The sequence below is a fragment of the Vigna umbellata genome, chromosome 3 (genome assembly GCF_029865625.1).
Source record: "Vigna umbellata cultivar VRB3 chromosome 3, Vumbellata_1.0, whole genome shotgun sequence".
In the NCBI taxonomy this organism is placed as follows: Eukaryota; Viridiplantae; Streptophyta; class Magnoliopsida; order Fabales; family Fabaceae; genus Vigna; species Vigna umbellata.
Window position 1 is genome coordinate 55,655,010 of NC_142167.1, and position 14,123 is coordinate 55,669,132.

The window sequence follows — 14,123 nt, forward strand, 5'->3', positions numbered from 1 at the left end:
AATTATCTGCCATGTGTTATATAAGTTTATTATAATAGAATAAGAACATTTTGATAATTTCTAAATATATCATAATTAGCAAAAAAATTTAAAAAGAATAAAAAATTAAACCCATAATAATATAAAAAAGAAATGAGAAAGGAAAAAAAACACAATATATCCTATTAATCTTTGTTGTTATTGTTGTATTGCGCTTACTAGATTATGTATGTGTTCGATATGTATGAGTGCTTTAGAGATCATGTTAAGATCTCATATAAGCGGCTCCACTCGACACTTGTATAAATGATTTCATTAAGTGTATGCTGCAAACCCTACACCACCCGTAAGGGATATGAAAATCATTAAAAATTTCCCGAGTCGTGTAGATCCACTGTTCTTAAAGACTTATCCACGATGTGTTGTGTAAGTTTCCCAAGATACAACAAGAACTTCCTGAAAATTTATGAAAATATTAAAACTACCAAGGAACTCTAAAAAGAGTAAAAAATTAAACCCAGTATATTATAAGAAAGACATGAGAAAAGGAAAAGAATGAGAGAGAATGAAACAATCAAAGTTATGTGTTTTCATAAGAGAAAAAAAAAATATTTTTAGATCCTATGAGGGTACTCACCTTCCTTAGCTTGTAGAGAAGGAACTATTGTGTAATTTTGTGTTATTAATGACGGAGCAACAGATGGCTGATGCCATGTTGGAATTGGCGAGTCGAACAGCTATGGCTGCTTGGCACATGGCATACGCCTCCGACAGGGGCATGTTGAGGGTCGAGCTAGAGAAGGCACGGACTCAACTGAAGGAGCTGGCGGACGTCCACTCTAACTGCGATTAGAAGCAAAAACAATCTGAGCAGTTGTTGAGCGAGGCTCAAACACTGTTGATGAACATGCAGGCAGCTGGATAAGCAATGGGGGGAACGAGATCAGCTACGTAGAGAAAGGGACCAGTTGGCGATCGAGTTAGAGCAGTCAACAAAAATCGTGGCTGCTTTAACCAAAGAAAAGGATGGTCTACTTCTTGCGGCTGTTGAGGAGCAAGAGATAAGAGAGGAGATGAGCGAAGGCATAGTGGTTGAACATACGAGAGGATTTAAAAAGGCTCTGTGGCAGGTCGCGCATCTCCTCCAAGTATCCACTGAGAGAGTAGCTTTTGATGTGAAGAAGGATGTGTACGAGGGTCAACTGATGCCCTTGGATGAGATTCCTGATGATGCTTTCATGGAGCCCGAAGAAGGTATCGACGGTGGAGCAACTACTGTTGAGGAAACCAATGCTGAAGCTGCCAAAGGTACTGCGGTCAGGTCACCAGAAATTGTAATAAATTAGGTGGTAGGATTTTGGCGTGGCCATGGACTCTTATTTGTTTGTTTGGAACTTTTGTTTTGTAGATACTGATTACCTATGAAATAGATATTTGCTATCGTGTTGTTATCATTGTTGTGTGAACGATAAAGTGTCCTCATACTAGTGTGAGGTAGACGTTGGTAAGGTCTGTGAGCGATCTTTGAGATCAAATGTGCTGGGTGTTCTAGGGTGAACATCTACCAGGGGAGTGTATCCCTTTGACGAATGTACCTGGGTGTTCGAGAGAGAACATCTACCAGAGGGAGTGTATCCCGATGTACCATGGTGTGGATGTTCTAAGGTGAACATTTATCAGGCCGAATGGTTGCCTTGGTCTGGATGTCTAAGGTGAACATCGGCTAGAGGGAGTGTATCCTCATGCGTCGTGGTTTGGATGTTCTAGGGCGAACATTTATCATGCCGAACGGTTTTGTAAAATTTGACCCTAGGACTCGACATGTGAGAATGAAATAAATGAAGAATGGGAAAGAAATTCTTTATTGTAAGCAAGAAAAATAATGTGTTATGAACATGAAAAATAATAAACTTCAACTGAAATAATATTTAAGGTGACTGGCGTTCCAAGTGTTAGGGACGGTTTGCCCATTGAGGAGTTCAAGGCGGTATGCCCCATTCATCAAGTCCTTAGTAATGCGGAACGGTCCTTCCCAGTTGGCAGCTAGTTTTTTGTGCGCTCGGTTTTTTCTCGCTTCTCCTCATTTCCGCCACACAAGATCGTCATTTTTGAAGGCTCTAGGCTTGACTTTAGTGTTATAACGGCGAGAGAGTATTCTTTTTTGGGCTGCTGCACGAACGGTGGCAACCTCTCACTGCTCGGGTAGCGTGTCGAGATTCATCTGCAATTGTTCATCATTAAGGGTCATGTTGGTGATGTTGCGTCTTAGTGACGGCTCTCCGACCTTGACTGGGAGCATGACATCAGTGACGTATGTCAAATTGAATGGAGTGTCCCCGGTGGATCCGTGTGGGGTGCATCTGTACGCCCATAGGACTTCTGGTAGTTCTTCCACCCATAAACCTTTAGCCTCGCCAAGTCGTTTTTTCAATTCAGTGAGCAGAGCTTTGTTTGCGGCGTCTGCTTGTCCATTAGTTTGTGGATGTTCTACCGAGCTGGTCACATGTTTAATCCCCAGGTTTCTGAGGAAATCCTCTAACTTTCTCTCAATGAACTGCCTACCGTTGTCTGTGATGATTTTTTGTGGCAGACCGAACCGTCATATCAGGTGCCAGATGAATTTCTGTACTCGTTGGGCGCTGATTATGGACAACGGTTCGACTTCTATCCATTTAGTCAAGTAGTCGACCGCCACCAGGAGGAATTTGTTATGAGCTTTTGCGATCGGCAACAGTCCGACTATGTCTATTCCCCATTGGGCGAACGACCATGGGGAGATGATGCCATGCAATTCTTCAGGAGGGACGCAGAAGTCATGACCATGTGCCTGGCATGAGAGACATTTCTTGACAAATGTCTCACAATCTTGGTCGATCGTTGGCCAGTAATATCTTGCGCGTAGTATGCGCGCTCTGAGCGTACGTTTGCCCTGAATGAAAGTCGCAAATCCCGGTGTGGAGCTCACGTAGGACGTAATTTGCTTCGTCCGCCGATATACACTTTAACAGGGGTGTGCTGTGGCCACGCCTGTATAGGTCGTCGCCTATGTATAGAAAACGCGCGATGCGTTTTGAGTCACTTACGGTGACCTTTTCTCCTCGCTCCTGCTTCATCATCAAGTCCTGTATGTTCTGTCTCCAATCAGCTTCCTGTGTCGAGACATCGGTGGCAAAAGCTTCCACGACTGGGTGTTCGAGTGTCATCTTGATGATTGAAGATAACTGTGCTCTATCCCTTGAGTGAGTTAATTTAGACAGGAGATCTTCCCATGCATTTTGCTCCCTAGGCACATGAATGATGCTAACATCGACAAAATCCTTGAGGAGGGTGCTTGCTTTGTGAAAGTAGCGCAGTAATTGATTGTCTTTAACCTGGTAGGTTCCGTTCATATGCCTGACCACCAATTGTGAATCCATCCTGCACTCCAATCGAGCGACCGTTAATTCTTTGGCTAGGGTTAGACCAGCAATCAAAGCTTCATACTCTGCTTGGTTGTTGCTGGCTTGAAATTGGAATGTGATGGCTTGCTCGACGACTAGACCATTTGGCCCTTCTAGAACAATACCAGCTCCCCTCCCTCTTTTGTCCGAGGATCCGTACACGTTAAGGAGTCATTTTGGCTCTGAGTCGTCAGGTATGGGCGTTAGTTCGGCTGTAAAGTCTGTCAGGTGCTGACCCTTGATGGATCCCCGAGGTTCAAAACGGAGTCCAAACTCAGAAAGTTCCACCGACCATGACACCATCCTTCCTGCTAGGTCGGGTTTCCTGAGGATCTTGGCGACTGGGTGATTAGTCCAGACAACCACATGATAACTCTGGAAATATTGTCGAAGTCAACATGAAGCTGTGAGCAGGGCCAGGGCGACCTTTTCGATTTGGGAGTACCGCTCCTCCGCCCCCTGTAGCGTTCGACTGACAAAATATATCAGCTTAAGGGCGGGGGTCTCCTGTACCAAAGCGGCACTTACATCATGATGGGATGCTGCGATGTATAGTTGTAAGTTGGATCCTGCTACTGGTCGCGCCATGACTGGAGGGCTGGTGAGAATGTGTTTAACAACGTCGAAGGCTTTTTCATACTCATCGTCCCAGTGTTGGATGATGCCCTTCTTCATGTTCTTCAGGATAAGGCTGATGTGTTCGGCCAATTTCGGAATGAAGCGTGATAACGCTGTCATTCGGCCAACCAGACTTTGTATCTCTTTCAGGTTTTTGGGGCTTTGCATTTCTAGCACGGCTCTACACTTGTCTGGGTTGGCCTTGATTCCTCTGCATGTCAGCATGAAGCCCAAGAACTTCCCAGCCGGGACTCCAAAGGTACATTTAGAGGGGTTAAGTCGCATGTTGTATCGTCGTATCTAGAGGAAAACTTCTGCCAAATCCTCGAGATGTTGTTCCACAGATTGACTTCGGATGACCATGTCTCTACATAGACATCCATGCATTTACCGATTTGATAGTGGAATACTTTGTCCATAAGGCGTTGGTAGGTGGCAGCCGCATTCTTCAGACCGAACGACATTACTTTATAACAGTAATTTGCGCGCTCGGTAATGAAAGTTGTTTTATTCTAATCGGGCTCGTACATGGGGATTTGGTTGTACCCCGAGTATGCATCAAGAAAACTGAGTATAGTATGTCCTAAAGCCCCATCTACCAATCGATCAATGCTTGGAAGGGGATATGAATCCTTAGGGCATGCTTTGTTGAGATCAGTGAAATCCACGCACATTCTCCACTGACCGTTTGACTTTTTGACCATGACCACGTTCGACAACCACGTGGTGTAAGTTACTTCCCTGATAAACTGGGCGTTCATCAGTTTGTTGACTTCTATTTGGATGGCCTTGCACTTTTCTTCCCCAAATGGCCGTTTTTTTTGTGAAACCGGACGCGCTTCCCTGAAGATGGACAGTTTATGCGCAATCACCCCTGGATGGATTCCCGGCATATCTGCGGCCACCCATGCAAATAGGTCGGCGTTGGCTCTTAGTATCTTCGTCAGATCATGTTCATCGTGTAGCGCCAAGCTTCCACCGATGGTCGTAGTTTTTGATGCATCTGCTCCCAGTTAGAATGCTTTGATGTCTCCTTGTGGATGGAGATGTTCGTCTACATTGGTTCTGGGATCCAAGTCAATCGTCGCTGTTTCGGCTCCTCTGGCTCTTCTAGGTGGCATGAAAGGGGTGACCTTCAAACCGGCGACATAACACTGTCGAGCCGTTCGCTGATCGGCCGTCACGGTACAGATGGTATCTCTTTCTGTCGGGAATTTCATAGCTAGATGAGGGGTGGATACGATGGCCCCGAAAGCGTTCAAGCAGGGTCGTCCTAGTAAGGCATTATATGAAGTATTTGCCTCTACCAGTAAGAACCTGACTCTGAGCTCTCGCGCCTCCCTGCCTGTTCCGAGTCGAGTTCTTAGGTCGAGATATCCCCGAGTGTCGACTCTTTTGAAAGGGGCTATCGGGTCTTCGGATAAGTTCATTTTCTGGAAGGTGGTCCAGTACAAGATACTGACCGAACTGCCTTGATCGATGAGCACTTTCCTGACATCGTAACGGGCTATTTCGGCCGTGATGACCATGGAATCATCGTGGTCAGGGTCGGGAGCGTGGAAATCTGCGTCAGTAAAAGTGATGCTGGGCATGGATCGAGGTTGTCGATCTACCATGTGCACCGTCTTTAAGTTTCTTAAATGTCGTTTTCGGGCGGAGACTGATGCTCCTCCCCCTGCGAAGCCGCCGGATATTGTGTTGATTCGCCCTCGGACCGACCTCTCTCTCTTCGAGTGTCGGGGTTGGCTCCGGGATCGTCGTCTTCGTCGGTCGTCCCTGGGAGGTGATCGTTCGGGACTTCACTGGGAGGTTTCCTTCCGGCTGGGAGTTGCTGCTCTGGTGGATGTTCTCTCCTTTATATATTTTTGGAGATATCCCGCGCGGATGAGTTTTTCTTACTCATCTTTCACTATGTTACATTCTTCGGTATCATGACCATGGTTCAGATGAAGACGACACGCCTTACTGCCATCAACATTCTTTGGAGTTGCCCTCCGCCGAACGGTGAGGAGTTCTGCGTGCAGCGCCTCTTCGAGCACCTTTGCCCTGGGTGCGTTGAGGGATGTATAACGATCGTATTTGGGTGTCCACCCCGACTCTTTTCGAGGAGGTCGATCAGTTTTATAGACGTTGGATGACCGTTTCATGTCTTTCTTGGTACCACTGTTAGGACTTTCATGCTGTTGCTTTTTCATGGAGTTTCTGAGGTCCTCAATGCGAATGAATTTCGCGATCGTTGCCTGGAGTTCTTCCATAGACTTCGGAGGATCGGCATACAGTCGTTTCGCGAAATATCTTGGCCTTAAACACGAGGGTAGATTGCTGATTATAAATGTGTGATTCACGTCTTTTACCCGTCTGGTCGTCTCGTTGTATCTTTGCATGAAAGCCTTCAGGGTTTCATCTTTCTCCTGTTTGGTGTTTACGAGCTCAGTAGGAGTCATCTCCGGTCTTCTGTTGGTAGCATACTGTTTTCGATAGAGAGCTTCTACGGTGGCGAAGCAATCCACTGAATTTTGAGGAAGAGTGTGATACCACTCGAGTGCCTTATCTTTCAGGGACAACGAAAAAGCTCTACAAATAACGAGATCATTATCCGTGTAGAACGCCATGGCATCTATAAAATTGCGGAGATGGTTGTCCTCGTATGGTTTGTGTCTGCCTTCGATCTGTGCTTGCAGTTGCTTGATCAAATCTCGGGTGCTGTTGTCCTCCATAGCTTTTGTGGTCTTCTTTGGGATATCAAATCTCGGTCCCACGGTGGGCGCCAAAATGTTTCGGTATAATAGTTGAGGCCGAGATGCGAATCTGATGAGTCACGTCCTCTCATTCCAGCAATGTAGTTATCTTTACGTCTTCTTCCTGTACAGAACTCTTCAGGAAGAATGGAGTGGGTACCTGCGAAGGCACTCCGATGCTCAAGTAAGAAAAAAGGGAATGATAGAACTTTTTTAGTTCAATAATAGAAGAAATAATATTTTCTCCTTTCTCTCTCTATCTCCAAAAAACGTACCTTTTTTCCTTTTGGTTTTTCATATTTAACTTAACAGTAAGATAAATCGTTTACCTAAAAATCCGGTTGGTTGGAGAACTCAACTGCTTGGACTACACAACCGCTTGGTCGTGCTTGATATTTGGTTAGCTGGTTCCGTGATTTGCGACATCATGGCCAGATATTTCTAACCACTTATTCTTTAGTTTATCAGGATTAATTGATCCAGTTTGGCTAAAACTTGACCGAACGTCTGTTGACTCTTACCTTTGATTGGGTTGACGTGACCCTGTGAGCTAATGTTGACCGTTTGGTTTAAGCAACAAACATCGCTAAAAGACGATCGCTAAAAGACGATTGCTAGATGACTGATGTTAGAAGCGACAATGACGAGCGTACGATATGACGATCGCTCTGTCTAGCAGGTTGACGATCGTTCTGTCTAGCAGGTTGACGATCGTTCAGGGATGATCATATGACAACTCGTTATTGTGTGACTTGTTTATCCTTGGTGGTCGTCTAGGTTGCCAGTCGGTCGACTCAGATATCCTACCATACACAAAATATATTTATTACATACAAACATCTCATATTCTTAACTAACTTTATTGAAAAGGTAACTAGCTTCTAGCCCCCACGGGATAAAATTAAAAAGAAAAAAAAAATTCCTTCATTCCTTCTCATAGCCATCACTGGCCACATTGGAAGCTCCAAAAATGGTGGGGTATGTGTTGTGAGCCTCTTCACCTTTCAGTCCCTCTCAACACAAGACATCAAGGCTGCGCTCAACATATGGGAGCTTTGAGCTTCCTATTATTCTCGTAAATTGCTTCTAATGACAACAATCTGCTTAGCTTTCAAATAGAAAACAAAAACTGAATTATTGCTTGCTATGAAAAAGTACTACTTATTAAACACAAGACAATAAAGAAGTCTACGGAAATTTCGTTTACCAATTTCAATAATAATTTTATTTGGCAATACATAAGTACGTAAAATTATCCTTGTATACTTTATTTTATTGAGCTAATGATTTTTAAATACTTTTTTTCTTCTATGCTACGCTATTTTTTAATTGGAAATTTGGATAAGTAAATAATTTTAATTTTAATTAAAAGTCGAAATGAAGAAGACAGACAATGATTGTTAGAACTAAGTATAGAATAAAAAAGATTAATTACTGATGATTTCTTTTTCTTAAAATAAGTACATTAGGTACAATAATTCAAAATATTGACAATGAAATTAAAATATTTGCTTAAAGGATTACAACTTTTAATAATGTTATGGGTTGATAATAATAAAATTTTGATTGAATATAAATAAATCGTAACTATTTTAATAAACTTTCGTGCTCAAATTCTCCTATGTTACTAATTTGAATCGTTACGGTTCTTCGATCTTTCCTCCAACAAAGATGAAATTATCGATTTTTGTTTTTTTCTTAAGATATAAGTTATAACGTGAACCACAAATTTCTGCATCTTATTATCTATGTGTCATTATTTCCTTTTAAAATTTTTTTTCTAATCATTATTCAGAAGTCACATTTTTTTCTCAATACTTTTAAAACGTAAACAATAAATAAATACTAGTTCAACTTTATTTTAAAGTCTCAGACAGTAAAAATAGGGTTAAACGATACCAATTATCTAAATTAATTTTTAAGTTATTCAGCTAGAGTAAATTACTATATAATCAAAATAAAAAATAAAAAAAATAAACAAAAGAATGTAAACTGGAATATGAGAGAAATCTTAACACTCACCTCTGTCAAAAGAAAAATGGTAAAATGATTTCAAAGGTAAAATTGCATCAATGTTAAACATTGCGGGTTGGACTTTATTATCAGATTCTAATTAAGACTAACACTTTCTAATCATTCTTCCAGAGTCTCACTGTCAACTCTCACTCAGAAATTTTATGTAACATCTGTAAACTTGAGTAGCAACAATATATATTTACAAGGAAAACCAATAAAATGTCCAATGAGTTTTACACATTTAAGATATGTGCAGAGAAAACTGCGTCACATAGCAAGCAAATATATGTTACCATTTTGTTAATTATAGGCTTAATTACCTACTTAGTCCCCATGTTAGGAGGTAATTTTCTGTTTAGTACCCGGTTTTAAAAATGTAGGCATTTGGTACCTATGTTGTGAAATTTGTATCAATTCAATCCTATCCAGTTAACGGCGTTATCACCCATGTCTTTCATTTCAAAGTTTGATCCTAGAAATAATTTAGTTCTAGTAACAATCTCATTGCATGTACCAAAAATTAACATGTCATCCACATACAAACATATAATGACACAATCACCATTTTCAAATTTAGAGTACACACATTTATCAGCATCATTAGGTGAAAAACCATCACATAACAATACATTATCTAGTTTTTCATGCCATTGTTTTGGTGCTTGTTTCAATCCATACAAAGATTTTAAAAGTTTACATACCTTATTCTCTTGACCAGGTACAACACACCCTTCAGGTTGAGTCATATAAATTTTCTCTTCTAAATCACCATTTAGAAAGGCAGTTTTAACATCCATCTAGTGTATCACTAGCTTATGGATTGCTGCTAAGGCTAACAGAACTCGAATAGAGGAAATCCTAGTCACAGGGGAAAAAGTATCAAAGTAATCTATGTTGGGTTTTTGAGTAAAACCTTTTGCTACTAATCTTGCCTTATACTTCTCTATAGATCCATCAGGATGATACTTTTTCTTAAAGATCCACTTACAACCAATGGGTTTTGCTCCTTTAGGCAAATCTACTAAGGTCCAAGTATTATTTTTCTGAATTGATTCAATTTCAGTCTTAATGGCTTTATCCCACTGTTTTGCATCAGGAGCATTAATGGCTTCTACAAAGTTACTTGGATCATTATCAACTAGATAGGTATAGAAATCATTACCAAATGAAGTTTCCTTCCTTTGTCTTTTACTTCTTCTTAATTCCTCACACAAGGCATCACTATTATTATTATTTTCTATAGGTTGAGACATCTCACTAACCTTTAAAGGAAAAACTTGTTCAAAAAACTCAGCATTTTTCGTCTCCATTATAGAATTTCTTTCAAGTGTATCACTTTTAAGAACTAGAAACCTATAGGCAGCACTATGTTCAGCATAGCCTAAGAACATACAATCAGAGGTTTTAGAGCCTATTTTCCTTTTCTTAGGAAACATTATTCTGATTCTCCGGGATTGAGTTGTTGTTGTTGTCAGCCATAAGTCCTTAAGATTGTTGTATAAGCTGACAAAAGTAGAATAAAGATCACGAACAAAATACTTCCTGAGGCGTGTAGATCACTGCCCTTAAGGACTTATCGGCGGTGTATTGCGCAAGTCCCCCAGGATACAACAGGAACTCCCTATTTATAGAGTTCATGGATCAAGCCCATGATCCAAAAATCCAAAATATCTTTTAGAAAAATAATATTTTAATTAATTAAAACGTTGCAAAATGAACGTTGGCAGCCCCTAGCTTGCGGAAGACGTTGGAAGCTCAATACCTAGGAAGGCTACAGAGCACGTGGTCTTACTTATTACCGAGATGAATATAATTTAATAAAATCTTCTCGTTAACACTAGTTTTGATAACACTAACAATAGACTTGAGGCCTAACTCTTCCAACACACCCCCCTCACTCCAATAGGGGCCCGATAATGAGTGGAACAATATGCCCAACAACCAATAATGCTAGGATAGGCTATAACCATAGCTCTGATACCATGTTATAAGTGGACTTGAGGCCTAACTCATCCCCACAAAACCGGCTTGTAAGGTGAGGTCTGCACCCACTTATATACTTTAATTTGGCCTTATCTTTAATCGATGTGGGACTTCCAACAATGGTTCCATAAATTTACGTGGGAGGCTATATACATCCACGTTCAACAAACCAGGCGCCTTTGCCCATTCGGAAGCCACATGACATGACACATATGCAAGCAACCATCAATGGACCTTATGTGATGCATATTATCATACATTTGGTGCATTACGCCAAACTTCATTCATGTGGAAATTCTAAGGATGACACGTGTGTCCAAAATTCATGCAATTGGTCCAAAGATATAAATTTACTTTAGTGGTTTCTGTCATAAAGGAATTATCCTTATACTGTTAGCTGCAAGATACATTGATATAAAAGTGTGATAAATGATTTGGAAAATGATACTTGAACAACCATTTTTGACAACATTTAGACACGCGCACACGTGTCTAAATTTGAGTGGTCCAGTTGGAAAAATTAAATGAAAATGGACCACTCAAATTTAGACACGTGTGCGCGTGTCTAAATGTTGTCAAAAATGGTTGTTCAAGTGTCATTTTCCTAATGATTTACGGTTTTATTAAATGGCGATTAAACTTGAAGTTACTATTTTGAACTGAAATACAATTTTAAATCCATGACTGTTTATAATAGAAAAGAAGTTACATATTAATTAAAATTATTTTTAGTATCTGAAATTGATTTAATCATTAATAAAAGCTTGACATATTATATCAAACTGTATTTATCTTTTCTTGTCTTTATGAATGAGATGTTTTATTTTTCTTATTTATATGATCAAAATGTATACTTTTAACTTATTTGAACTTACAGGGCAAAATGGATATTTTCTCTCTCTGCTTTCCTCTTCCAAAAATATCTCTAACATTACATTCTCCAACTCTAAAATTCAAATTGAAAACCTCTGTAAAAAAAAAAAAAAGTTGGCAATTTTAAGTTGTGAAAGAAACGTTTTCCAATGTGAAAACATTAAAACGATAGATATTTGTTGTCTCTGGATCGGACTGACTAGCATGGTGCAAATCTTCTCACGTGATTCTCTTCAGATCCTGTCCCACATGCATTTAATATACACTCAAATCATTTTTATTTCATCCAATCTTTGCACGTTATTCAACGTTCTAATGTGGCAGATTTCAACATCGATTATATAAAAAAACTGGGCATCAGTTCTAACAAAATATTTTAAAATAATGAATTCATAAGTTTTTCTACTTATGTAGAAGTCTAATTTATCAGTTTTATTTAATTTACGACTTGTAAGTCATCTTAAATTTTTAATATAAAAATATTCAGAAACATTTCATTCTATATTTACAAATATATAAATGGAAAGAAGAGTCACAACTTAAACTAAACTCCTGATAATAATATTGATGTCATGAAATTTTGAAAGTTGAGACATTACATTAAAACTCAAAAGCACAACAAATTCCAAATGATTGTACTTTATTTTAAATTTATCATAAGTTCTAAATGAAGATAGTTGCTAAACGCATAGCTTAGAACAACCATTTGAAATTCATCCCTGAATTAACTTGATTCATTTACTTTGCAGCAGCTAACTTTAGCTTTAAAATCTTGGAAAATTCAATAAGCTTGTCAATTTCTGGTAGAAAGCCATTGACAGCAGGATGAGCAGCAAATGTTTCAGCCCACTGTACCAAACTTGGGTGCTTGGTTTCATCCAGCAATTTTCTTCCATTTATCTTCTCTATCACTCTCGTCCAACTCAGAAAGCTACCAAAACCAATATCAATGAATCCAATCGTATCTCCTCCAAAAAATGCCTTCCCTTCACTACTGCTCTTCTTTAGCACTTCTTCCAACCTCCCTGCTGCTTCCTCTACTATCTCAAAGTGTGGCTTTTTTGCCTCATCATCTTCAGCTATCAGAATATTTATCATGGGCGGAAGCCACTATTCCCACAACAAAAAAGAATATATTTTTATGATGTAATGAATTTAAGTGTATATTCACGAGTTTCAAGAGAAAAATTAAGTGTATATACCTTGTCATCGATGTAAGCAACCCAAAATCTGGCATTAGCTCGATCATAGGCATTTTGTGGAAGGATGGAGGGAGCATGGGTCCAAACTTCATCGATGTATTCGACTATGATTCCAGATTCGCATATGGGTTTATCTGCATGGAGAAGAACTGGAATTTTCTTGTGCACAGGATTGGACTTAAGAAGAAGTTCACTTTTGGGATTCAAGGTCTCTTCAATAACCTCGTAATCTACACCCTTCAGGTTAAGGGCAATCTGCACCCTTAGGGCATAAGGGCTGAACCACCCACCCAAAAGCTTCAACTCGTCTTTAGCCATTACTATGCTTTGAATGCGGTTGTTGTGTTGAGTTATTTGCTAGGGAATGAAGTGTTTATATGGTGGATGAGGAAGAGAGGTAGAGATAACGTATTTGTGGTGTAGTTTGCAGCAGCTAGCTACCAACAGCTACCAACAAATTACTTCATTAATTCAAAAAGTTGTACGACGGGACCATCTAATGTTTGCCGTAGTAATGATTGATTTGATGCTTCCTTTTCCTTCACCAATATTCAAAATCAGAAAAAATCACCACTTGTTTCAATAGATATGTTTCACAAGACAAAATAATATCTATGATTTTTTTATTATAATTTATTATAATAATGCTTGAATGTGTGTAGCAGAAATTGGTGAAATAAACTTAAACATCAATTTTAATAGTTTTAATTCACTCGTTTTCATTCTTAGAGTAAAAGGTTAAAAAGTCAATAAATAGTTATTTTGGCTATAATGAACTTTTATTATATTTATTAATAGAATTTAAGTCTTTATATTGCTGAAAGACAACTTTCAGCCTACAAATGTATCGGTGCAGTGTTTAGAAAATGAGAAATACTTAAACAAAAGAAAAAACATATGCTTACTTTATCGGTTCTTATTCAATAAATTGGCATCAAAGTCATATAGTCAATAATAATAAAACTCTTAGTGGTTCTTAAGATGTTTGGCAAGTGGTTCTAGAAGGTTTCGAAGAACCAGAAACTATCACAGGATCTTCGAAAGCTGAAAACAAAGAGTTGAAAGAGAAGTGATCGAAAGATTAGACAACTTTGTACATATTATATCTAACTATTGATGAACTGGAATTTGAAAATATCCATTATTACAAGGAAAATGATATTTGAACAACCTGTTTTGACAACATTTAAACATTGGACGTGTGTCTAAATGTGACTGGTGCACGTGGAAATTTTTTTTTAAATGAAAGAATGACGTGGCAATGAGAGAATTGG

General features: G+C 39.3%; 4 protein-coding genes across 4 annotated transcripts; all 4 read right to left on the minus strand.

Moving 5' to 3' along the window:
* Nucleotides 1-2,837: 2,837 nt before the first annotated feature.
* Nucleotides 2,838-3,395, minus strand: LOC148202985 (uncharacterized). The gene has a single exon (XM_088109713.1). The coding sequence runs from the start codon at nt 3,393-3,395 to the stop codon at nt 2,838-2,840; it is 558 nt and encodes a 185-aa protein (XP_087965839.1).
* Nucleotides 3,396-5,050: 1,655 nt separating this feature from the next.
* LOC148202986 (uncharacterized) lies at nt 5,051-5,653 on the minus strand. The gene has a single exon (XM_088109714.1). It carries the CDS (start codon nt 5,651-5,653, stop codon nt 5,051-5,053), a length of 603 nt encoding a protein of 200 aa, XP_087965840.1.
* A 279-nt stretch (nt 5,654-5,932) lies between these two features.
* LOC124831749 (uncharacterized) lies at nt 5,933-6,754 on the minus strand. Its single transcript, XM_047305830.2, has one exon. The coding sequence runs from the start codon at nt 6,752-6,754 to the stop codon at nt 5,933-5,935; it is 822 nt and encodes a 273-aa protein (XP_047161786.2).
* A 5,432-nt stretch (nt 6,755-12,186) lies between these two features.
* LOC124831760 (glutathione S-transferase U18-like) lies at nt 12,187-13,204 on the minus strand. The gene is made up of 2 exons (XM_047305839.2): nt 12,850-13,204; nt 12,187-12,757 (listed from the first exon to the last, which is right to left on the minus strand). Exons 1-2 carry the CDS (start codon nt 13,165-13,167, stop codon nt 12,386-12,388), a joined length of 690 nt encoding a protein of 229 aa, XP_047161795.1. The 5' UTR covers nt 13,168-13,204; the 3' UTR covers nt 12,187-12,385.
* Between the last annotated feature and the right edge of the window lie 919 nt (nt 13,205-14,123).

Coding starts and splice junctions, on each gene's coding strand:
- LOC124831760 (XM_047305839.2), bottom strand. CDS start 13,167: ATGGCTAAAGACGAGTTGAAGCTTTTGGGTGGGTGGTTCAGCCCTTAT. Junction 12,758..12,849: donor TTGCTTACATCGATGACAAG/GTATATACACTT, acceptor TTGTGGGAATAG/TGGCTTCCGCCCATGATAAA.
- LOC124831749 (XM_047305830.2), bottom strand. CDS start 6,754: ATGGAGGACAACAGCACCCGAGATTTGATCAAGCAACTGCAAGCACAG.
- LOC148202986 (XM_088109714.1), bottom strand. CDS start 5,653: ATGGTAGATCGACAACCTCGATCCATGCCCAGCATCACTTTTACTGAC.
- LOC148202985 (XM_088109713.1), bottom strand. CDS start 3,395: ATGGATTCACAATTGGTGGTCAGGCATATGAACGGAACCTACCAGGTT.